The sequence below is a fragment of the Pristiophorus japonicus genome, chromosome 1, assembly GCF_044704955.1.
Source record: "Pristiophorus japonicus isolate sPriJap1 chromosome 1, sPriJap1.hap1, whole genome shotgun sequence".
Lineage (NCBI taxonomy): Eukaryota > Metazoa > Chordata > Chondrichthyes > Pristiophoridae > Pristiophorus > Pristiophorus japonicus.
The window spans coordinates 119,171,931-119,198,453 of record NC_091977.1 but is presented as its reverse complement, the minus strand read 5'-3'; the positions used below and the strand labels follow the sequence as shown (position 1 = coordinate 119,198,453).

At 45.9% G+C, this 26,523-nt stretch overlaps 1 protein-coding gene and 1 long non-coding RNA gene across 3 annotated transcripts in view; both read right to left on the bottom strand.

Moving 5' to 3' along the window:
• Positions 1-26,523, bottom strand: part of LOC139265594 (protein prune homolog 2-like) — an 808,581-nt gene that overhangs the window by 498,809 nt on the left and 283,249 nt on the right. For both annotated transcript variants that reach the window (XM_070882707.1, XM_070882715.1), the window contains exon 6: positions 14,052-14,146. In XM_070882707.1, coding sequence (XP_070738808.1) covers positions 14,052-14,146 — 95 coding nt within the window. The remainder of the gene's footprint in view (positions 1-14,051; positions 14,147-26,523) is intronic.
• On the bottom strand, positions 6,049-7,514 carry LOC139230478 (uncharacterized). The gene is made up of 3 exons (XR_011587944.1): positions 7,124-7,514; positions 6,687-6,846; positions 6,049-6,465 (listed from the first exon to the last, which is right to left on the bottom strand). It is a non-coding gene; the product is annotated as an uncharacterized lncRNA (long non-coding RNA).

The following is a 26,523-nucleotide window of genomic DNA, read 5'->3' as shown; positions in this document are numbered from 1 at the left end:
GGAAAGAGATGGCCACAAGAAGTCGTAGGCCTCATTAAAATGTATAAATCGTGTCCAAAGACATCCTTCGGACCCCGATTTAATTTTATCCGTGGGTTGTGCAAGTATGGCATTGTGCCGAACTGGCCACTGAAACTTGGTGGCAAGCAGCAGTCTGACCTGAAGAGGTGCAGATAATTTTCAATATTTACATTTTTATTTAAGGTTTCCTTGTGGGCCAGGAAAAGCAGGAATGCTCCTCCAGCTCCTACAAGAAAGCTTTGGGCATCCCTTGCCCCAGGCTTCCTTCCCTGTCCACTGAACACGATCCTCTCTAAACTCTCACCCAACGCCACTTACTTTAGAGCCAGGGACCATTCTCTCAGGTTCCTGGCGTTGTCTCCTACTGCATGAAATCCTGATCCCACTTATTGATTCCTGCTATTTTTAATCAGAAATCTTTCCTCCAATGTGGTATTTGCATAGAAAACATAGAAACATAGAAAATAAGTGCAGGAGTAGGCCATTCGGCCCTTCGAGCCTGCAACGGCATTCAATGAGTTCATGGCTGAACATGCAACTTCAGTAACCCATTCCTGCTTTCTCGCCATACCCCTTGATCCCCTGAGTAGTAAGGACTTCATCTAACTCCCTTTTGAATATATTTAGTGAATTGGCCTCAACTACTTTCTGTGGTAGAGAATTCCACAGGTTCACCACTCTCTGGGTGAAGAAGTTTCTCCTCATCTCGGTCCTAAATGGCTTGCCCCTTATCCTTAGACTGTGACCCCTGGTTCTGGACTTCCCCAACATTGGGAACATTCTTCCTGCATCTAACCTGTCTAAACCCGTCAGAATTTTAAACGTTTCTATGAGGTCCCCTCTCATTCTTCTGAACTCAAGTAAATACAAGCCCAGTTGATCCAGTCTTTCTTGATATGTCAGTCCCGCCAACTCGGGAGTCAGTCTGGTGAACCTTCGCTGCACTCCCTCAATAGCAAGAATGTCCTTCCTCAAGTTAGGAGGCCAAAACTGTACACAATACTCCAGGTGTGGCCTCACCAAGGCCCTGTACAACTGTAGTAACACCTCCCTGCCCCTGTACTCAAATCCCCTTGCTATGAAGGCCAACATGCCATTTACTTTCTTAACCGCCTGCTGTACCTGCATGCCAACCTTCAATGTCTGATGTACCATGACACCCAGGTCTCGTTGCACCTCCCCTTTTCCTAATCTTGTCACCATTCAAATAATAGTCTGTCTCTCTGTTTTTACCACCAAAGTGGATAACCTCACATTTATCCACATTATACTTCATCTGCCATGCATTTGTCCACTCACCTAACCTATCCAAGTCACTCTGCAGCCTCATAGCATCCTCCTCGCAGCTCACACTGCCACCCAACTTAGCGTCATCCACAAATTTGGAGATACTACATTTAATCCCCTCGTCTAAATCATTAATGTACAATGTAAACAGCTGGGGCCCCAGCACAGAACCTTGCGGTACCCCACTAGTCACTGCCTGCCATTCTGAAAAGTCCCCATTTACTCCTACTCTTTGCTTCCTGTCTGACAACCAGTTCTCAATCCACGTCAGCACACTACCCCCAATCCCATGTGCTTTAACTTTGCACATTAATTTCTTGTGTGGGACCTTGTCGAAAGCCTTCTGAAAGTCCAAATACACCACATCAACTGGTTCTCCCTTGTCCACTCTACTGGAAACATCCTCAAAAAATTCCAGAAGATTTGTCAAGCATGATTTCCCTTTCACAAATCCATGCTGACTTGGACCTATCATGTCACCTCTTTCCAAATGCGCTGCTATGACATCCTTAAGAATTGATTCCATCATTTTACTCATTACCGATGTCAGGCTGACCGGTCTATAATTCACTGTTTTCTCTCTCCCTCCTTTTTCAAAAAGTGGAGTTACATTGGCTACACTCCACTCCATAGACCCAGGAGTTAAAATGGCCCCAACCACACGCCATTTATAGGCACTTCGCACATGCCCCGGCTTCAGTATTCCACACTTAACACCAGAGTTAAAATCGGGGCTATAAGTACAATGGCATACTTATCCATTTGGGTACTGTAAATAACATGCTTCTATTATAATCAGTGTAAATAGACACTCTAATGTAACAAAACTTGCAAATTAACAGAATGTACAACTATGATGCATATTAATAGTTCTGCACATTCGTCCAAATCAAACATCTTCCAGACTCATCCCTCCTGAATAAATCAACTATTCTTTATTTACTATGGAGCAAGTTCTTTGGGGAGCACTGTGCAACAAGTTTTTAACCCAATGCCAATGTGGTAGTTTTGCCTTCATATATGAGCTAGAATTTGGCCAGGAAAATGTACAGTTTAACATCATTTTTTTGCGTTAAAAGTCTTTTTTTTGTCGATAAAAAAATGTAATGACATTTTGCTAATTTGGCCAGTGATATAGGCCCCAAGTTTCCACATGATTTGCTCCTGATTTTTAGGAGCAACTGGTGGAGAACGAAGTATCTTAGAAATCGTAATTCTCCACATTTAAGTTTTCTGCAGTTCTAGTCAGGTAGAACAGTTTCACTTTTGAACAGATTTTTTTTTTCAAAAGAGGGCGTGTCCGGCCACTGACGCCTGATTTGAAAGTTTCCACAGTGAAAATGTACTCCAAACTAACTTAGAATGGAGCAAGTGAAGATTTTTGTAGGCTTGAAAAAACCTTGTCTACACTTTAAAAAATCAGGCGCAGGTTACAAATTAGGCGTCCGGAACGAGGCGGGGGGCGGGGGGAGTGGGGGGAAGGGAAGTCATTACATTCTACAATAAATCCTTAGTTATACTTATACAAATAAATCCAACCTGAATAAACATTTATAAGCAAAGAAAAGATTAAATAAACCATGTTCCTACCTGTGTGAAAGTGCTTCAGGCAGGCCTTCCAGGCAGCGGTTTCCCGACGGCGGGGGGGCGGTGGGAGGCAGGGGAAGGCTGCAGGAAGCCTCATTGCTTCAGGCAGCCATTCCCGACGGCAGGGGAAGGCTGCAGGAAGCCTCATTGCTTGAGGCAGCCGTTCCCGACGGCAGGGTGGGGAGGCAGGGAGAAGGCTGCAGGAAGCCTCATTGCTTCAGGCAGCCGTTTGCCGTCGGACCTGACGGACGGCAGGGGGAGAAAGCTGCAAGAAGCCTCAGTGCTGATCATGGAAGGGCAATGTGGTTTTATTAAAAAATGTTAAAAGTTGAACAGCTACAAAGAATTTGAATAGTCTCAAACAAGTGCATGTGTCCCGTTTATCACAGTCTATCTTTAATTACAGAATACACTCCCTCACCCTCACACACAGAAATATCAAGAAAATTAAAATACAAGCCTTTGCAAGGGTTCAATAAACAAATTTTCACTTTTTCTGCAGCACTTTTTAAAATGGCCAAGTGTCAATGTTTACTTCAGACTGCGCGTGCGCGAACGCTCCAACGCGCACGCGCAGGGTTGCCGGCACGAAAAAAACTAATTTAAATTGTACCCGCCCCCTCTTACTTACAAAATCAGCGTGAGTGTTGGGCTCCACCCCCTGGGCGCCGCGCCAAGCAGACATCGAGCTGTAAAGCACTCGAGAATAGCGCGTTTTTTTTCAGGCGCTGTTTTCGGCCTGAAAAACGGGCGCCCAGCTCGGAGGTGCGCCTGTTTTGCCGCGTGTGGAAACTTGGGGCCATAATGCCGTCGTTAAAAAATAACGACCGTCTTTTTTTCAAAACCGTTTTTGGTTTTTGTGACGTCACTCGGCCTTCAAAAATAATGATATCGCCATTTTGGTGAATTTGGCCAATAACGACATTTTTAAGGACCGTGATAAATACCAGACAAAATGCTGGTCTTACCTGGTCGAGTCGGATCGAAATCGTTGATAATGGCGCCAGCTTGGAAAATGGAGCTACAGGTTCAGTAAATGAAAGCTTTTGGAGGGACGGCTGAGTTTGACAGATTGAGCTTTTTGTGAGTTTTTACTTTGCTTTTAAGAACATTTAGGACATTTAAGGACATTTTATCTGTGCCATATTTGCTGACTGCTTATGCTATCCAGCAGAGAGCTAGAAGGCAGCTTATTCAACAGCATTATCAGCGTAATCAAAGAGGTCGCAGACTTATGGGGAGGAGGCCTTACCACCAATGAGTTTATAGGGAGAAGCGCTCATACCTGCATCTGTCTGGGGCATAGTGTGTTAGAAGACTGCGCTTTCTAAAAGAGGCGGTCACAGAGATATGCTAGCTCATAAAGGCAGCCATACAGCCTACAAGCATGACTGCACTGACTGTTGAGGTCAAGGTGACTGCGGCACTTGCCTTCTATGCCTCCGGCTCCTTTCAGGCATCAGCAGGGGACATATGCTGCATCTCACAGCATGCTACACATCGCTGCATTCAGCAGGTGACTCCTGCATTGTTTGCATGTAGGAAGGATTTCATCAACTTCCAATGACTGGGGAGGCACAAAATGAAAAGGGATCAAGGGGTATGGAGAGAAAGCAGGAAAGGGATACTGAGGGAATGATCAGCCATGATCTTATTGAATGGTGGTGCAGGCTCGAAGGGCCAAATGGCCTACTCCTACACCTATTTTCTATGTTTCTATAGGCTTGGCACGATTTGCTGGCTTCCCCAAGGTACAGGCTGCCATTGACTGTATGCACATCGCCCTACGAGCAACTTTTGAGGGTCCGGAGGTTTACAGAAACCGAAGGGGATTCCACTTGCTTAATGTACAGATCGTCTGCGACCATACTCAGCATATCATGGTAATAAATGCAAAATTTCCAGGTAGCACTCTTGATGCTTTCATCTTGCATGAGAGTACTGTCTCACCGCTGTTTGAGCATCAGCCAGAAGGACAAAACTGGATGCTGGGGGACAAAGGTTACGGGCTTGCGACCTGGCTCTTGACCCCCCTCCACAAACCGCAGACAGAAGGCGAGCATTGCTATAATACCAGCCATATAGTCACATGCAACATCGTCAAGAAGACAATTGGAGTGCTCAAGCAGTGCTTCTGATGCCTGGACCACTCTGGAGGTCCCTGCAATATTCCCTTCAGCAGGTCGCTGAGTTCACTGTGGTGTGCTCCATGCTACACAACTTAGCCATCATGAGGGAACAGGATTTTCCACTGGAAATTGCAGAACCACCTCAGGAGAGGGGGAGGAGGAGGGGCAGGGGAGGAGGAAGACGAGGAACCCATGCCATCACTACCAACCCCAGGATGACAAGGGGGGAGGTCCCGTGGACCTTACGCCATTGCAAGAGCCTTGCATCAGCAGCTTGCTTTGCATGAAGGCTGAATGCACATTTCATCATTGACTGGCCACTGTATCCCACAATGTTGACTATTTCCCCCTGTTATTCTGCGAATGAAACACTGCATAAGTTTGGTTTAGTTGAAAAAATAATTTGAAATTTATTAAACATGTGTACTGGTACTTACAAGCAAATTTCTTAACTTTAATTTAAAAAAAATTGTTCTATAGTAAACTTTTAAATTAACATCACTTAAACAACAATAAAGCAAACAACCAACCACAATCACAACAAAAGAACAAAAGAACAGTAAAACAACCACTGCAGCAAACAAACTTCAGCTGCACCCACCTCTCCTCGCCGCTAATTTAACCCCCCGCAGCCCCCTTGCCCTTAGCATTAGTCTTGCCTGTAATCGCAGGCTTACCTCTAGTCTTGGTGACTCGAAGCTGTTTTTTATTAGTATTGCGGGAAGGGCATTGCGCTTATTGTGGGACAGACAAAGAAGACGGCAATGGAAGCCCTCGAGAAGCTGGGGCTGTGGAAGTCCTGACTGTGAAGTGTTCATACTGTTGCTCAGCCTGAACACTGACTGGTAAGGTTGCTCTGGGGATTGGAGTGGCATCAGTTGAGACCGTCAATTGCCATTGGACATTGACAGCCTACTATCTGCAACATGACCGCCATAATCTATGTAGATAGTTCTGCAATACTTACCGACATGCCCTTTCGAATGTCAGCAGATAGTGCTGCGATGCTTCCTTGGCCTCGAGGAGCAATTTGGTGAGCTGGACGCTCTTCCCAGTCCTTCCCATCAAATCTACTCCTTCCCGTTCAGCCTGCATTTCAGCAGAGCAGTCTTGCCGACTGAGCCTCCACACAGATGGCAGACGGCCTGCTGCTGCCCTCGGTGTGCTTTGCTGCAACATACTGGGACCTGCAATCTCGGATGATGTGTAACCGGGGAATGTCCCGGTTCCCTCCCCGTCCTCCGTACTGCTGGCTGCAGATGAAGCCCTTTGTGCCTGCGTGCCCTGCTCCACACTCAACAACAACACCGCACCCCCACCGTATCCATTTGTTCCTCATCCTCCTGTGGAGGTTCGTCAGGACAGCTGAGGTCGGTGTCCTTCAATGCTGCTTCTGGCGAACTGGCGGGGTCTTCTCCATTATTGGATGTTTCTGAATTATCTACAAAATATAAAAGAACAGATGACCGGTTAGTAGCAGGGGAGGGGGCACAGTGACATGAGTAGGCTCACATAGCGCAGGTTCATTTGAAGGATGACGACTGACAGTACATCGCATAAACCGAAGCCTAGCCGACGGACAGTACATCGCATAAACCAAAGCCTAGCCCATTCAGTACTTAACATTGAGCCAACCCAGACTATGGATTTTGCAGGACTTACTGTCACTCTCGAATGTGGACTCAGCATTCGCATGGGTAGTCGATCTCCGCAATGCACCAATCAGACCTGCCACATGACTTTCCAGATGAGTGAGTGGGACCAATGTTGCCGGACTGCTACCAGTTTTCCACTGCTTTCGCCGGTTATGGGACAACGTTTTCTGCAAAGATGTCAATGGAAACTTTTAAGAAATGGGCCTTCTGCTGTTGTGGCACGCACAGATAGTCATCAAAGCACTTATACCATACTGTGTGCATTTAATTAAATGTACAATGTCCCTTTACTTGCATGTTATTCATCACCGAAAACATCGAAGTGCAGTGCAGTGCAGAAAAAAAGCAGTTTTTATAATGTGCCGATCAGAAGCCTAGCTATACCAAGATTTATCACATTCATAATTTAAGTAATTGGAGTGCATAAATAAAAAATTTACTTACTCTAGCTATCCCGCAAAGGTCACGCCACCTCTTCCTGCACTGGTGATGGGTCCTCATGACGGAGTCCACAGAGGAAACCTGCTCGGCCATGCGTTTCCACACTTCTTTCATTGTAGATCGGTGCAGTTTCCCTTTTCAATCTTTCCAATCTGGCCCTATCTTCTTTCTACAGCCCCTACCAGGCCTCATTTGCGTTTTGAGTAAAATTCCTAGCCCTCTTCCTTCCCAAATCATCCTGCATTTTTGTTCTTGCAGCACCTGTGTTGAAGTATGGAGAACTCTCCTGGAACTTAAAATCCCCTTTCAAAATAGTTGTTTCAGACCTGGAAGTGTCCTGCGCATGCACGGGAGCACCCATCATGTGAAAACGGGCAAATGTTTTTTTTCCCGTGCATGCACAGAACGGGTGTTTGTTTTTTTTTTAAAATCGCAGAAAAGTTCATTTTTGTCGTTAAAAATGTCGCTTTTTTAACTTCACCAAACGTTACAAAACTTTTGCCAAATTTTTGCCATTTATTTTTTGCCATTATTTCAGCAGGAAAAAAAAAGTCGATAATCACAAATAACGTCAAAAAATGGTGATATCGTTATTTGGGCAAATTCTAGCCCATAGTTTACCCTGCACTGCTATTTTATAGTAACATTCTTGCCTTAACTTTATGCTCTGCTTCCTTCAAAGTCCTCCAAAACTACTAACCACATATTCACACTGGTGATAAATTGCCACACAGGTCATGCCATAGAAATATATTTTGATAAAAGTGTCTAAGGATGTAAATAAGGCACAATGGACTGAATGGCCTCACTCTGTGCTGTATCATACTGTAAAGGTGAACATAGGCTGCATTACCTTAATTGTAGCAAAGCTTTTGATAATGTTTTTCATATAGAACCCGTGGAAAAAAATAAGCAGACGCAATACTGAGGGCAGCATGTGGAGATAAACTGAGCAATAGGAAACAGAGAGTGTGTACAAATGGTAGAGGGATTTGATGAGTAATCCTGCAGGGCTCCATGTTGGAACCATTACTCTTCAAGATAAGTGATCTGGAGTGAATGTTGGTAGCTTCTTCATCTTAAAATTTCCAGAGGACACCAAAGTAGAAGGGCTGGTTAATATGGTGGCTGATAGGGATACTAACCACAGGAGGACTTACAATGTTTGGGATATGTCAGCAGACAATCGACAGATGTAGTTTAATGTAGATAAGTAGAAAGTAATGCCACGGGGCATTTGAAATAAGCAGAGAAATTATAGGATTAGTGGAGAAATACTGACAAGAAGAATCAAAATGAATCCAGCATTCATGTCAAGATATCAAGCCAAAGTCTGACTGCTGTCAAAAAGCAAATCTAATAGTATATTGTAGAAAAAGAGTAATAGAGTGCAGATCAAAGGAATCTACTGTACTATTTGTATAAAGCACGAGTCAAACCTTCCTAGAGTATTGTGTGCAATCTGAAAACCATGCTACAAGAAGGAGCTGGAAAAGTTGCATAGAAACATAGAAACATAGAAACATAGAAAATAGGTGCAGGAGCAGGCCATTCAGCCCTTCTAGCCTGCACCGCCATTCAACGAGTTCATGGCTGAACATGAAACTTCAGTACCCACTTCCTGCTTTCACGCCATACCCCTTGATCCCCCGAGTCGTAAGGACTTCATCTAACTCCCTTTTGAATATATTTAGTGAATTGGCCTCAACTACTTCCCGTGGTAGAGAATTCCACAGGTTCACCACTCTCTGGGTGAAGAAGTTTCTCCTTATCTCGGTCCTAAATGGCTTACCCCTTATCCTTAGACTGTGACCCCTGGTTCTGGACTTCCCCAACATTGGGAACATTCTTCCTGCATCCAACCTGTCCAAACCCGTCAGAATTTTAAACGTTTCTATGAGGTCCCCTCTCACTCTTCTGAACTCCAGTGAATACAAGCCCAGTTGATTCAGTCTTTCTTGATAGGTCAGTCCCACCATCCCGGGAATCAGTCTAGTGAATCTTCGCTGCACTCCCTCAACAGCAAGTATGTCCTTCCTCAAGTTAGGAGACCAAAACTGTACACAATACTCCAGGTGTGGCCTCACCAAGGCCCTGTACAACTGTAGCAACACCTCCCTGCCCCTGTACTCAAATCCCCTCGCTATGAAGGCCAACATGCCATTTGCTTTCTTAACCGCCTGCTGTACCTGCATGCCAACCTTCAATGACTGATGTACCATGACACCCAGGTCTCGTTGCACCTTCCCTTTTCCTAATCTGTCACCATTCAGATAATAGTCTGTCTCTCTGTTTTTACCACCAAAGTGGATAACCTCACATTTATCCACATTATACTTCATCTGCCACGCATTTGCCCACTCACCTAACCTATCTAAGTCACTCTGTAGCCTCATAGCATCCTCCTCGCAGCTCACACTGCCACCCAACTTAGTGTCATCCGCAAATTTGGAGATACTACATTTAATCCCTTCGTCTAAATCATTAATGTATAATGTAAACAGCTGGGGCCCCAGCACAGAACCCTGCGGTACCCCACTAGTCACTGCCTGCCATTCCGAAAAGTACCCATTTACTCCTACTCTTTGCTTCCTGTCTGACAACCAGTTCTCAATCCACGTCAGCACACTACCCCCAATCCCATGTGCTTTAACTTTGCACATTAATCTCCTGTGTGGGACCTTGTCGAAAGCCTTCTGAAAGTCCAAATATACCACATCAACTGGTACTCCTTTGTCCACTTTATTGGAAACATCCTCAAAAAATTCCAGAAGATTTGTCAAGCATGATCTCCCTTTTACAAATCCATGCTGACTTGGACCTATCATGTCACCATTTTCCAAATGCGCTGCTATGACATCCTTAATAATTGATTCCATCATTTTACCCACTACTGAGGTCAGGCTGACCGGTCTATAATTCCCTGCTTTCTCTCTCCCTCCTTTTTTAAAAAGTGGGGTTACATTGGCTACCCTCCACTCGATAGGAACTGATCCAGAGTCAATGGAATGTTGGAAAATGACTGTCAATGCATCCGCTATTTCCAAGGCCACCTCCTTAAGTACTCTGGGATGCAGTCCATCAGGCCCTGGGGATTTATCGGCCTTCAATCCCATCAATTTCCCCAACACAATTTCCCGACTAATAAAGATTTCCCTCAGTTCCTCCTCCTTAATAGACCCTCTGACCACTTTTATATCCGGAAGGTTGTTTGTGTCCTCCTTAGTGAATACTGAACCAAAGTACTTGTTCAATTGGTCTGCCATTTCTTTGTTCCCCGTTATGACTTCCCCTGATTCTGACTGCAGGGGACCTACGTTTGTCTTTACTAACCTCTTTCTCTTTACATACCTATAGAAACTTTTGCAATCCACCTTAATGTTCCCTGCAAGCTTCTTCTCGTACTCCATTTTCCCTACCCTAATCAAACCCTTTGTCCTCCTCTGCTGAGTTCTAAATTTCTCCCAGTCCCCAGTTTCGCTGCTATTTCTGGCCAATTTGTATGCCACTTCCTTGGCTTTAATACTATCCCTGATTTCCCTAGATAGCCACGGTTGAGCCACCTTCCCTTTTTTATTTTTACGCCAGACAGGAATGTACAATTGTTGTAATTCATCCATGCGTTCTCTAAATGTCTGCCATTGCCCATCCACAGTCAACCCCTTAAGTATCATTAGCCAATCTATCTTAGCCAATTCATGCCTCATACCTTCAAAGTTACCCTTCTTTAAGTTCTGGACCATGGTCTCTGAATTAACTGTTTCATTCTCCATCCTAATGCAGAATTCCACCATATTATGGTCACTCTTCCCCAAGGGGCCTCGCACAATGAGATTGCTAATTAATCCTCTCTCATTACACAACACCCAGTCTAAGATGGCCTCCCCCCTAGTTGGTTCCTCGACATATTGGTCTAGAAAACCATCCCTTATGCATTCCAGGAAATCCTCCTCCACCGTATTGCTTCCAGTTTGGCTAGCCCAATCTATGTGCATATTAAAGTCACCCATTATAACTGCTGCACCTTTATTGCATGCACTCCTAATTTCCTGTTTGATGCATAGAAGAGCTATAGAATGATTTGGGGTCTACAAATGAGAATAATCTCAGAAATGGGATGTTAATTGTAGGAGAGAAGAAGACTGAGAGCACACATGATTGAGGTTTACAAATTAATAAACCTCGGGGATATAGAGGGTCAGTCAGGTTTATTTGAACAAGGGGACATGAGTACAAGATGAAAAGAGATAGATAAAGGAAGGATTTTCCCGGGTCATTTGCGCCGTTTTTTTGGTGTGCACTGTTCTTTCTGGCGTAAGTATTTAATTCAAAGTTTCCCCCTGGAATTTGCACCCACGTAACTGCTTTAGTTACGATTTTTCTAGGTTAGATTTTTTTTTGATGTCATGGGGGGGCGTTCCCTCATATCTGTGCCAGTTTTCATCATTTTTTGCAGTTTGCTCCCAAAGTTTTAATCCTAGGTCAGCGCATCTGGCCATTCCCAAAAAACCTTCTGATTAGTTCACAGAAAGCAGCGCACATTGAGAAAGCGGCCCTTGTTTTTCATCCAAGTTTTTAGAGGGAGTCAAGAACACTTGAAATATCCATAATAAAGTTTCAACTTGTTTTTTACTTTTCAACGGAGTACATGGAAATTTATTGGATTTCTGACGTTTTCATTTTTTACTCGCATGCCACCGTCTTCAAGCAGGACTGGAGGGTGGTAGTGGCGACTGTCAGAATCGGCCCCACGCCCGGACACAGGAGCTCGGTTCGAAAACAAGCCGAGGGGGGGAGGTAGCAATCAGATGGCTGCTGCACTGAACCCAGGGAGGGAGGTGCTGATCGGAAGACTTCCGCACTGAACCCGGGAAGGGAGGTGTCGATCGGGAGACGCACTGAGCCCGGGAAGGGAGGTGTCAATCGGAAGACGCACTGAGCCCGGGAAGGGAGGTGTCAATCGGAAGACGCACTGAGCCCGGGAAGGGAGGTGTCAATCGGAAGGCTTCTGCACTGAGCCCGGGAAGGGAGGCGTCGATCCGAAGACTTTTATACTGAGCCCGGGAAGGGAGGTGCCGATTCGGAAGGCTACTGCACTGAGCACGGGAAGGGAGGTGCCGATTCAGAAGGCTGCTGCACTAGGCACAAGACTGCAATGAGTTTGGGGGGGGGGGAAGAAGGGGAGAAGTCACAAGACTGCAACGAGTTGGGGGGTTCTTGCACCATGTTGCATCTTGTATTGCTGCAGCTCCGATTATTCCAATGCTCTCACACAGCACTCAACATTGTCACACACACAACTGGCTCTTTAAAAATGGCCGATTGCCAATCTGGAGCTGTACTGTGCATGTGCATCCATTGAAATAACGTTAAAATGTCACTTCTTTTTCCCGCGCATGCGCAGAAGGTGCTGCATTGCTTTTTTGGCACAGACAGCAGGCTCCACCCCCCGAGGCAATTGGACATGCTGCACGCACCAAATTTGAATTATACATCAGGGAAACTTTGGCAAAATATTTCTGCCGCATTTCTGACCTAGAAAAATGGGCGTAACTCTGGCAATACGGCAGAAAACAGGCTTGGGCAAAATTGAGCCCATTAGTTCAGAGAGTTTGGCTTTTGGAATACCTTAACAAAGGAGGTTCTTGGGACAAATAATTTAGATCTTTTCAAGGTCAAACTGCACAACTATCTTTAAGAGAAACATCATCATCATAGGCAGTCCCTCAAAATCAAGAAAGACTTGCTTCCACTCTAACCGTGAGTTCTTAGGTGACTGAATAGTCCAATATAGTCTCTGTCACAGGTGGGGCACAGTCGTTGAAGGAAAGGGTGAGTGGGACTGGTTTGCCGCACACTCCTTCCGCTGCCTGCGCTTGTTTTCTGTATACTCTCAGCGACAAGACTCGAGGTACTCAGCGACACATTAGTTACAACTGCTAGCAAACTTTAATGCAATACTATTACAATAGTTACGAATGAGCCTAAAGCTGTGTTATTGAAGTGGACTTTTCACAATGGTCATTGTGCTATTCAAAGCTGCATTAATGAACCTTTTGACACTTATACCTATTAAGTGCTTGAGAAGTGTTTTTTGGCTGATATTTTTGTTACCGCTAACTAAATTACATTCTCAAAAGTCACACATTTCCACAAATGACTCACAATTTCAAATTACAATTTGAAAAATGGATGTTTCACTTATCTTTTCATTGCACTAAATTACCGGCCAGGCACCCCTAATTAGCAAAAGGTGGTGCAGCAGAAAAAGTGATGAACAGACTTCGGATAAAGTATGCATGAATTAATTGGTGTAAACTATGCAACTTAAAAATAAAACTCTTTGTTGCAATAAATGAACTATGGGATCAAAAAGACAAAAACAATACACAGTTGCATTAATCAAGAGTTTTTTTTCCCTGAAAATGCATAATCGACCAGTGATACAATGAAATGCATTAAAGACTTTTTAAAATCTTACTGTGGACTTTAAAAAATTGCAAAAAAAGAAAATAAATCACCACCATAACTCTCAGTGCTTATATCCAATTTTGTACATGCATTCTGATTCTGACAAGTAAGTGCATACATCAAAAGAACTGAAAAATATCCTGTTCAATTCTATATTAAGGAATCCCTATTGAGCCATCACAGGATGACATGCATCTCTTGGAATGAGGAATGTAATATTTCATTTGTGATGTTCTAAAACATGATGATAAATCACTCTTCATTAAAAAAGTTATTAATATGCATTATGCAAATCAGTCTACAATTAAGCATTTACATCCGTAAAGCGGTGGTAACATCACTCAAACTGTGCTGTTAGTGCTGTTTGCAGTATCAAAAGTAAATATTGATGTGATGGAATGGACCACCCTATGCACTGCTATTGTCGAATTGTATCTAGTTTTACCAGCAATTCACTCACCTCCAGGGTCATATACACAGTACTAATTGCTAGTTTTGTATCTCCTTCTGACAGCTCCTTAAGATCTTTCAGCAAAATCTGTTCCGTATTTAATCCTACAACAGAAGCGGAAATACATTTTTTTTAATATTTCCCTTACATGGCACAGCAGCAATCATTTGTTACTGCTTTGGGTTATAAAGCTTCACCATAGCAAACATTTAAAATTGTTTCAACATTTCAACTCAAATTATAGCTATCACTCGATAAAGTAGTGTAACTAAAATTTCTCCATGTTGCTTGAAATTCAATTGTAGCGATCAATAATGTCAATCACACAACAGAAATATTGTGCCTTGACATCCATCAGCTACAATTCTTAATTCACCAAGGTGTTAAGCCTTTGTATCATAATGTCAAACTACCTGTCACCCTTGCATCCCTCAAAGCAACGTATTAACATTGTTACTTTCAATAGATCAGGTTATTTATCCACCAATATAGCTTTGCATGCAAACACGTTTCTCAGTGAAAATGTACAACACAGATATGCTCCATATTTCCCTTCTTGGGAACATAAACATTAATTACTTAAATTTAAGACAGTTTGCACAAAAAAAAACGATGAGGAGAAACCTTTACAAAGCAAGTTGATTGTTGTGTATCTGTAAAGCATGCACTCCCATGTTCCGCCACCAGGCAGCGCATCCCCTGAAGTCCCAAAGGATCCCAGCATCCTTTGGGAGCACTGTATATAAACTGGCCCCTAAGGCCTGTTACTCTGGAGTGTCTTAATAAAGACTGAGGTCATTGTTTCTTTAACCTCCCTGTGTACAGTCTCATCTGTGTTTGGAACATAACAACTGGCGACAAGTACACGAATCCAAAGTAAAGATGCAGCAAACTGTGGACATCCTGGCGAAGTTCTCGGAGGGTGAGGACTGGGAAGTCTATGTCGAACGGTGAGACCAGTGCTTTGTAGCCAACGAGCTGGATGGAGAAGGAAGCGCTGCAAAAAGGAGAGCGATCCTCCTCACGGTCTGCGGGGCACCGACCTACAGCCTCATGAAGAACCTTCTGGCTCTGGTGAAACCCACAGATAAGTCGTATGAGGAGCTGTGTACACTGGTTCGGGAGCATCTTAACCCGAGGGAGAGCGTGCTGATCGTGAGGTATCGGTTCAAAATGTACCAGCGATCTGAAGGTCAGGAAGTGATGAGCTACGTCGCCGAGCTAAGGCGACTTGCAGGACAATGTGAGTTTGATGGCTACCTGGAGCAAATGCTCAGAGACATTTTTGTACTGGGCATTGGCCACGAGACCATCCTACGAAAACTTTTGACTGTAGAGACACCGACCCTCAGTAAGGCCATTGCGATAGCACAGGCGTTTATGTCCACCAGTGACAACACCAAACAAATCTCTCAGCACACAAATGCTAGCAATGTTCATAAATTAACTGGAACTGTGTTTGCGAGCAGAAATGTACAGGACAGAAACCACGAGTCTGCAACTGCCAGCAGGCCTCAGGTGATCCAGATGAATCAGAGTCCGCAACAAAGAATGAATGCAAGGCAATTCACACCTTGTTGGCGTTGTGGAGGCTTCCATTCAGCCTATTCGTGCCGCTTCAAAGGGTACGGTTGCAAGAGCTGTGGAGCAATGGGGCACCTCCAATGAGCTTGCAGATGAGCTGCAAGCTCTGCAAAACCAGCTAACCATTACGTGGCAGAGGAAGATCGGTCCATGGTGGACCAAAGCAATTTCGAGCCTGAGAGGAGGCAGATGCTGAAGTACATGGGGTGCACACATTTTCGACGAAATGCCCACCATAATGCTAAATGTAAAATTGAATGGCTTACCCGTAGCCATGGAACTGGACATTGGCGTTAGTCAATTCATCATGAGTAAAATTATATTTGAGACACTGTGGTGCAACAAGGCACTCAGACCAGCCCTTAGCCCCATCCACACGAAACTGAGAACGTACACCAAAAAGCTTATCACTGTCCTGGGCAGCGCCATGGTCAAGGTCACCTATGATGGCACGGTGCACGAACTACCACTCTGGATTGTCCCGGGCGATGGCCCCACATTGCTTGGAAGGAGCTGGCTGGGCAAAATCCGCTGGAACTGGGATGACATCCCGAGCGCTATCACATGTCGATGAGGCCTCATGTACCCAGGTTCTTAATAAATTACCTTCCCTTTTTGAGCCAGGCATTGGAAACTTTTTCGGGGTGAAGGTGCGGATCCACTTGATCCCAGAGGCACGACCCATTCACCACAAGGCGCAAGCGGTACCTCACATGATGAGGGAGAGAGAGGAAATCGAGCTGGACAGGCTGCAATGCGAGGGCATCATCTCACCAGTGAAATTCAGTGAGTGGGCCAGCCCGATTATTCCAGTACTCAAAGGTGATGGCATGGTCAGGATTTGCGGCGATTATAAAGTAACTATTAATCGTTTCTCGCTACAGGACCAATACCCGCTACCTAAGGCAGACGACCTATTTGCGACGCTGGCAGGAGGCAAGACGTTCACCAAGCTCGACCTGACTTCGGCCTACATGACGCAGGAGCTGGAAGAGTCGTCGAAGGGCCTCACCTGCATCAACACGCACAAGGGACTGTTCATCTACGACAGATGCCCGTTTGGAATTCGGTCGGCTGCAGCGATCTTCCAGAGAAACATGGAGAGCCTACTCAAGTTGGTACCACGCATGGTGGTTTTTCAGGATGACATATTGGTCATGGGTCAGGACACCGTCGAGCACCTACAAAACCTGGAGGAGGTCCTCCAGCAACTGGATCGGGTAGGGTTGCGACTGAAGAGGTCGAAATGCGTCTTCATGGCAACAGATGTGGAGTTTTTGGGCAGAAAGATCGCGGCAGATGACATTCGGCCCACAGACGCCAAGACAGAGGCTATCAGGAACGCGCAAAGGCCACAGAACATCATGGAGCTGTGGTCGTTCCTGGGACTCCTCAACTATTTTGGTCACTTCCTACTGGGGTTAAGCACCCTCTTAGAGCCCCTACATGTGTTATTGCGTAAAGGTGAGAATTGGGTATGGGGGAAAAAACCAAGTAATTGCTTTTGAGAAAGCCAGAAACATTTTATGCTTCAACAAGCTGCTTGTATTGTATAACCCGTGTAAAAGACTCGTGCTAGCATGTGATGCGTCGTCGTACGGAGTCGGGTGTGTATTACAACAAGCTAACGTTGCGGGGAAGTTGCAACCCATCGCCTATGCTTCCAGGAGCTTGTCTAAGGCCGAGAGGGCCTACAGCATGATTGAAAAAGAGGCATTAGCGTGTGTGTTCGAGGTAAAGAAAATGCATCATATCCCTGTTCGCTGAAAACAAGGGGATAAATACTAATGCCTCAGCCCGCATACAAAGGTAGGCTCTCACGCTATCAGCGTATAACTATACCATCCGCCACAGGCCAGGCACCGAGAACTGTGTGGATGCTCTCAGTCGGCTACCATTGCCCACCACGGGGTTGGAAATGGCGCAGCCTGCAAACTTGTTGATGGTGGCGTAGCCCACAACTTGTTCATGGTCATGGAAGCGTTTGAAAATGATAAATCACCTGTCGCGGCCCGCCAGATTAGGACTTGGACCAGCCAAGATCCTCTGCTGTCCCTAGTAAAAAACGGTGTACTGCATGGGAGCTGGGCCAGCATCCCCGTTGAAATGCAAGTGCTAATCAAGCCATTCCAGCGGCGAAAGGATGAGCTGTCCATTCAGGCAGACTGCCTGTTGTGGGGTAACCGCGTAGTGCTACCCAAAAAGGGCAGGGAGGCGTTCATCTCGGATCTCCACAGCACACACCCGGGTATAGTAATGATGAAAGCGATAGCTAGATCCCACTTGTGGTGGCCCGGTATCGATTCTGACTTAGATTCCTGTGTACGGCGGCAATGCAGCGTGTGTGCTCAGTTGAGCAACGCACCCAGAGAGGCACCACTAAGTTTGTGGTCTTGGCCCTGCAGACCATGGTCGAGGATCCATGTCGACTATGCGGGCCCGTTTCTCGGTAAAATGTTCCTGGTGGTGGTGGATGCTTTTTCAAAATGGATTGAATGTGAAATAATGTCGGGAAGCACTGCCACCACCACCATTGAAAGCCTGAGGACCATGTTTGCCACCTACGGCCTGCCTGACATACTGGTCAGTGACATAGAAACATAGAAAAATAGAATAGAAAATAGGTGCAGGTGTTTCACCATTGCCGAATTTAAAGAATTCATGACCCGCAATGGGATCAAACATGTCACCTCGGCCCCGTTTAAATCAGCCTTCAATGAGCAGGTAGAGTGGGCAGTACAAACAATCAGAGCCTTAAACGAGTCACAGAAGGCTCACTCCAAACCCGCCTGTCCTGCTCAGCTACCGCAGGAGACCCCACTCGCTCACAGGGGTGCCCCCGGCTGAGCTACTCATGAAAAGGACACTTAAAACCAGACTCTCGCTGGTTCACCCCAACCTGCATGAGCAGGTAGAGAGCAGGCGGCAGCAACAAAATGTAAATGATGGTCGCGCCACTGTGTCACAGGAAATTGATCTGAATGACTCTGTGTATGTGCTAAACTATGGACATGGGCCCAAGTGGATTGCGGGCACAGTGATAGCTAAAGAAGGGAGTAGGGTGTTTGTAGTCAAACTAGACAATGGACAAATTTGCAGAAAGCACCTGGACCAAACAATGCTGCAGTTCACAGACTGCCCTGAACAAACCACAGCAGACACCACCTTTTGAGCCCACAACTCATACCCATAGGATCAACGACACCACGCCAGATCAGGAAATCGAACCCATCACGCCCAACAGCCCAGCAAGGCCAGGCTCACCCAGAAACCCTGCAGGGCCAATACCACGCCAACCCAGCGAGGGCACAGCCAACACACCAGAACAGACATTTGTACCGAGGCAGTCCACCAGGGAAAGAAAGGCTCCCGACTGCCTCACCTTGTAAATAGTTTTCACTTTGACTTTGTGGGGGAGTGATGTTGTGTATCTGTAAAGCATGCACTCCCATGTTCTGCCACCAGGGAGCGCATCCCCTGAAGTCCCAAGGGATCCCAGCATCCCTTGGGAGCACTGTATATAAGCCGGCCCCTAAGGTCTGTTACTCACTCTGGAGTGTCTTAATAAAGACTGAGGTCACTGTTACTTTAACCTCCCTGTGTGCAGTCTCATCTGTGTTTGGAACACAACATTGATGATCTGGAATATCCTGCCTGAAATGGAATTGGATATATACTTGAAAAAGAAACATTTTCAAGGCTGTGGGGAAAGAGCACGGGCACGATGGGCCAAATGGTCTCTTTCTTTGCTGCAAGATTCTGTAATAAAAAGAAATTCAACTTATTACGATATGGTCAAAATTATTCAAATGATTGTAAGTTAACTATTTCACACTATTTGGGTTTAGAGAAAGATAAAAGCCTCGATATTAACCCCCGCAAGACGGGCGGGAGAGCGGGGTTAAACTGTTAAATGCACAAAAAACAACCCCAACCCATGACACGTGACCATTTTTATGGCGGCGGGTTCCATGGTGTACGAGTGTCCTGCTGTAGACACTTCATTAACATATTTAAATCGAGCTCCCACAGTACAATTGGGAGCCTGATTTAAAATATGCTGCTGGTGCGCAGGTTTCCATGGGGTTGAGAAACCCAGCAGTGAACAGGAAGTGGGAACTGCCAGCTCCACAAGGTAAGCAATCCTCATAGGCCAGGAGGAGCAGGATTGCTCACCCCGGCCCCTCAGGAAAGCCTCTGCTGAACAAAGCCTCTCTAAGACCCCCTCCCCCGATCACTGACTTCCAGCCCCATCTTCTCTCCCCAGCCATGATGTCCATTCTCTCTCTCCCCCCAGCTGACCTTACCCCCTTCCCAGCCACAATCGCTGACCTTCCTTCTCTCTTGACTGCCTGGGACCATCCCAGGGGTTCCCAGCTAGGTTGTCAATTTGGTCGGCTGCCAAGCAGGAAACACATCCCTAAAAATGATGAGGCCCTGCTGTTAATTTCGGTAGGACCTCCCGTATGCACCCTTCCCACAATTATCGGGACCAAAATGTAACTATATTTTGGCTAGTGCCAATTTCACCCATTTAGAATCATAGAATGGTTACAACACAAAGGAGGCTATTCGGGCCATCGAACCCGTGTCGACTAATGGCTGCCCACATCTACAACAATGAACTAAATAAGGTCAATATTGAAATGACCCAAGTCACAGAATTCTGAATTTAAAATATTTACACTATGCTGACCTTGATCACTTGAAGAAAATTATTTAAGTTGTGGGGGGGAATTTTAACCTGGAGGTGCGCGTGGGGTTGGGTGCGGGTAGGGGTTAAATCTGGCAAAAAGGTGAGCCCATCGGGAAACTGCCTCCAACCCGCTAACATCCGCATTTTACTCCAGTGTGTTAGGCTGCTTGTGCACAACCCAACTGGAAGAGGCAGGTTGTCAATTAAGATATGTCAAGTGCTCAATTAGAGCGACAGTGACATGTGTTTTCCATATTAACTTTGGGTCCACGGGTTCCCAAGCTTCCTGTAACTCGCCTGAGAAAGCAAGGTAAGAACACAGTGGCAACTAAGGGGGCTGAAGCCATGACAGGTAAAGATGCCAATAAGTAATCAGTACTCACAGCTGATTTCTTACCTGTATGTGGGAAAGGTTTTGTTCACAGTACTTGTGCTGAGAGGTGTTGTCCTAAGGGTGTTGCCTGCATGCAGCTTAATATGCTGGAGTGAAATGTGGAAATTGGCGGGTTGGAGCTGGCTTCCGACACGCTTGCTTTTTTGCCAGATTTAACCCTTCACCCGCACCTAACCCCACGAGCTACTCCAGATTAAAATAATACAGCGATACAATGAAACAAGCCAATGGCATGCTGAAGATGCACTTCAGGTGCCTGGACAGATCTGGAGGCGCCCTTCAATATGCACCAGCCTGGGTCTCCAGAATGGTCATGGTGTGCTGCACTCTGCACAACATTGCGCAGCAGTGAGGTTTGGACCTGCAGGAGGAACAAGGAACAGAGCACACAGCCTCTTCAAATAATTCTGATGAGGGTGATGCAGGCAATGTACCATCAGCGGCATACATTGCTGCCAGGCATGCCTTCACTATTACGAAGTTTACTTAGGATCCACCAGTGCATTCATCTAACAACCACATTTGCCCCTCGCTCCCACCGGCCCCCCCCCCACTGCCTCAAAGCAGTCCTGCAAACAACCATGCATCCTATTTCACACCCCCATTGTGCTCGGCATTAATTCATGTCTTCCCATTCTTCATCACACAAATGAAAAGGCCACTTGCCAGCCAGAAACCAAGAAAGAGTAAAACGGGAAAGTGTTGCAAAAGAATAGTATTTATGTGCTTCAAATAACCAACAGGAACTTAACAATCTAACACTGTGTAATGCAACCATGTGCAGAGCCTTGTAGAACTACAAATCTTTACTCTTCCTTTTCCTGGCACTTCTACATGGTGAAACCCTTGTGGCTTTAGCAGAGTTGGAAGCAGGCTGTTCAGATCCCTGCTCTGACTGTTGAGTTGCTCTTGGCCGATGTCTTCTGGGTTTGGAGCCTATGAGGGCCCCGCCAAAGACTGTGCAGGGGCGGACTCAACCATTGGGATACCAGGCAGCATGTGGGTTATTGACAGAACCAGTGGGAAGCTGTTTAACCTACGCCGTCTCCAGACCAGGTCCAAGACCACCCAAACCTCTGTCGTTGAACTGCAGTACATGGACGACGCCTGCGTCTGTGCACATTCTGAGGCTGAACTCCAGGATATAGTCAATGTATTCACCGAGGCATATGAAAGCAAAGCTGATCGAGTGTGGTCAGTGCTTCAATGCCCTGGGAGGACAGACGCACCAACATCAGTGTCCTCATCCAGGCTAACATCCCCAGCATTGAAGCACTGACCACACTCGATCAGCTTTGCTGGGCAGGCCACTTAGTTCGCATGCCAGACACGAGACTCCCTAAACAACTACTCTATGCGGAGCTCCTTCATGGCAAATGAGCCAAAGGTGGGCAGCGGAAACGTTCCAAGGACACCCTCAAAGCCTCCCCGGTGAAGTGCGACATCACCACTGACGCCTGGGAGACCCTGGCCGAAGACCGCCCAAGATGGAGAAAGTGCATCCGGGAGGGTGTGAGCTCTTCGAATCTCAATGCTGCAAACGTGAAGAGGTCAGGCGCAGGCAGCGGAAGGAGCATGTGGTAAATCAGTGTCACCACCCCCCTTCCCCTGACGAATATCTGTCCCACCTGTGACAGGGTCTGTGACTCTCGTGTTGGACTGCTCAGCCACTAAAGAACTCACTTTAGGAGTGGAAGCAAGTCTTCCTCGATTCCGAGGGACTGCCTATGATGATGATTGACAGAGGTGGGTGTGGCAACAGGTGATAAGTGGAAGCGTTTTGAGCCGAGTCGCCACTTCCATGTCCCGTTTCACCATCATCACTCTCATGGCCCAGCCACACTACCCTGCTAGCAAGGAGCTGGAGAACAATTTGCTGCAGATCAGTGGGGTGATGAAAGGCCAAGGATAGGGTACCATTCATCCTATTTAAGGTGCCATTCATATTGTGCAATCCATTGGTGAATGCCTGCATACACTCGTGTGATTGCTGCACTTGATGCTCCATGCAGTTGCCCACTCTTTCCACGGAAGAAGACATCATCGCAAAGGCCTGTGACATTGCGCTACTCATGCTTGAGACAGACTCCTCCAATCTCTCTGCAATCATGCACGGTGTGCTTGGAACGTCTGCCAGTACATTGCAAGCTCTCTGCGGCTGCTCAAGAAGTATTTTCTTCGTCGACGGTCCTTGGGGTACAGCATCTGCGTCCAGCTGAGCAGAGAGCTTGGAGTGTCCAGTGCCCTCTGACCCGGACTCACCACTGCTATCTCTGACTCCACCATCTACTCTTCCTCACTTTCAAGTGAGAGTCATCGTATGAAAGCCCAACCATCTATCTAGGGTATTCAGCATTTAGAAGGATAGACAGAAAGGAAAAGGAGGCGGGGTGGTGTTGCTGGTTAAAGAGGAAATCAATGCAATAGTAAGGAAGGACATTGGCCTGGATGATGTGGAATCGGTATGGGTGGAGCGACGGAATTCCAAAGGGCAGAAAACGCTAGTGGGAGTTGTGTATAGACCACCAAATAGTAGTAGTGAGGTTGGGGACAGCATCAAACAAGAAATAAGGGATGTGTGCAAAAAATTTAAAAAAACATTGCCAACACCCTTAACTCACAAATTGCTGCAAAAATATAAAAAAATTAAAACTTTAACTTACCTTTTTTTCCAGTTTATCCAACTTACCGCCACCAACAGGGCAGGACTGTTGTGTTTTCCCTGGCGGTCATCGAGGTGTGGTGTTTGGGTCAGGTGAGTCTTAAAACTCGGACAGTGTTGCAATGCGACACATTTTTTTATATTTTTGCAGCAATTTGTGAGTTAAGGGTGTTGGCAATGTTTTTTTTTTTTTTTTTCCCCCTCCCAAGGCCTGTCTCGGAGCACTCCTGGCCTCCGGACAAGGCTCTTGGCAAGGATCCCGTTTTTGCACCACAAAAATAGTGCAATGCCTCCCTTTGCGCTGGGCCCCGACACAGACCCCAAATGCCGAAAGTTAAACAATTAATCGGTAACGTTACACACCTGGTGCAGCTCTTGCCGGCGGTGCTTCTAAGCGCCGCCACAAAACCCGACCGGAGGATCGCAACCGGGCAAAAAACAGCTGAGTGCCTCATTTTTCGCCACGGAGGTTCAAAATACGGTGAAAACCCGGTAGCAAACAACCCGAAAATCCAGCCAAATATACAGTAAGCCTAATAGACAATGAGACAGAAGAAGTGTTTTGATGGGTTTTAGAAAAGAATTGACAAAATCAAGAGCAAAGGTTTTATTTTACTTTAATCAATTATTTTTAACTGATGAATTTGAAACAAACATTCACCGACGCCATTATTTTTCAGTCCAAGTGGCTGTGGTGAGAAAATGTAAGTAAATTAAGGATCACCATCAACTTGACTGAGGAGCAGAGTTATGAAAATCAATTTTGCACAATGGTATTGGCAGAGCAGAGCAAACGTCCCAGGAAATTATAGTATGAATAATGGCATAGCTCATTTTATTAAATAATTTCCTGGGACTTCTATGGTGTTAGATGATCTCAACGTCTTTGATGATTCTTTCCAATGGTGCAGGTCGCCAGGAAATTCTAGTCCAATATTTCAGGTTTTACTTGACAAAGAGTTTACACCTCAAACATTAACTTATCCGTTCTTTCCACAGACTCTGACTGGCCTGCTGAGTATTGCCAGCATTTTCCATTTCTGTTTCAGATATCCAGCACCTCCAGTTGTTTTGCTTTTCATTTATGTCTAATACATGATGTATCTATTTATAAAAAGAGGGCAGAAAATTGCCCCTTTCTTTAAGGTCCATTCAAGGCAGTAATGAGGCGGTAATGGGGTGGTAAGCCCTTTCCGACCAGGATAGGCGGATGATCTGACCCATCCAAAATTGCCCCAGGTCGGGGGCAGCAAAAATGGGTTTCTGCTGCACCCAGTGTTCCTGCCCCATCGGGCATGCACCGACCACTTACCACCCCTCGAAAGAAATTGCCCCTTGGGAGCAGAAGCGTCGCCGGTCGGTACCCCCGACAGCTTTTCCCGGCATGGCCTGTCATTTTATTTTAATTGTCGTCCGACTCTGAAGTCGGCCCAACAATGGTGGCCATGGGTTCAACAGGGCCGTCAACAGGCAACTCGGCATCTCCTCTTGGCCCGACGGAAGCCCTCCCTGGTGGCCAATGGGTGCCACTAAAGTGGCTTCAGAGCTCGCAGCAGGCCTCCCCTTTAAGTGAAGGGGAAGGACATTGTGACGTGTCAATGCGACCTGACGACATAAGCACCGCACTGACATGCTCAGTGCGGCGCTGAAGACATTGCCCGCCTTCTGCCCGACTCCCGACGCACTACCGGCCCTCAGTCGCCCCAAACACTGCCCCGAAGAAAAAAAGGGCAACTTCGCGCGATTCTCCGTCCCATCAATTCCGGCGGAAAATCATCATTTAATTTGAATTAACCACCCCAAATGTGGCGGACAGCAATTTGTCCCCCTTGCAGAATTCCTATTCATGAAAAGCTGTGGCATTTGAACATATGTAGCTGGTGCATTTCAAATTAGTAATTTTTCTATCGTGAAATGAAGTTAAATCAATCTAACTTAACAACATTTATGTAGGATTATGGTTGCATTGCGGAGTGCATCAAAAATGTAACCAAAGAGCACTGAGGTTATTCCTCAATGCAATATCTCAAATACTTTTTTTAAAAACATTTTTTTATTCAATTTCCTAATTGGGGGCGGTAACCAATTCGGGACCGGACTTCCTGCGGCCAGCACAGAAGTCCCGCCCCAGTCGCAAGATTTTGCTTACCGTCCCCTCACAGGAAGTGTGAAGAGAAAAAGATTAGTAAAGACAAACGTAGGTCCCTTGCAGTCGGATTCAGGTGAATTTATAATGGGGAACAAAGAAATGACAGACCAGTTGAATCAATACTTCAGTTCTGTCATCACAAAGGAAGATACAAATAACCTTCCGAATGTACTAGGGGACAGTGGGTCTAGTGAGAAGGAGGAACTGAAAGATATCCTTATTAGGTGGGAAATTGTGTTAGGAAAATTGATGGGATTGAAGGTCGATAAATCCCCGAGTCCTGATAGTCTGCATCCCAGAGTACTTAAGGAAGTGGCCCGAGAAATAGTGGATGCATTGGTGATCATTTTCCAACAGTCTTATCGACTCTGGATCAGTTCCTATGGACTGGAGGGTAGCTAATGTAACGCCACTTTTTAAAAAAGGAGGGAGAGAGAAAACAGGTAATTATAGACCGCTTAGCCTGACATCAGTAGTGGGGAAAATGTTGGAATCAATCATTAAGGATGAAATAGCAGCCCATTTGGAAAGCAGTGACAGGATCGGACTCAGTCAGCATGGATTTATGAAAGGGAAATCATGCTTGACGAATCTTCTGGAATTTTTTGAGGATATAACTAGTAGAGTGGACAAGGGAGAACCAGTGGATGTAGTGTATTTGGACTTTCAAAAGGCTTTTGACAAGGTCCCGCACAAGAGATTGGTGTACAAAATCAAAGCACGTGGTATTGGGGGTAAAGTACTGACATGGATAGAGAACTAGTTGGCAGACAGGAAGCAGAGAGACGGGATAAACGGTCCTTTTCAGAATGGCAGGCAGTTACTAGGTGGCGGTGTGAGCTGTGAGGAGGACATTAAGAGGCTGCAGGGTGACTTGGACAGATTAGGTGAGTGGGCAAATACATGGTAGATGTCGTATAATGTGGATAAATGTGAGGATATCCATTTTGGGGGCAAAAACACAAACGCAGAATATTATCTGAATGGCGGCAGACT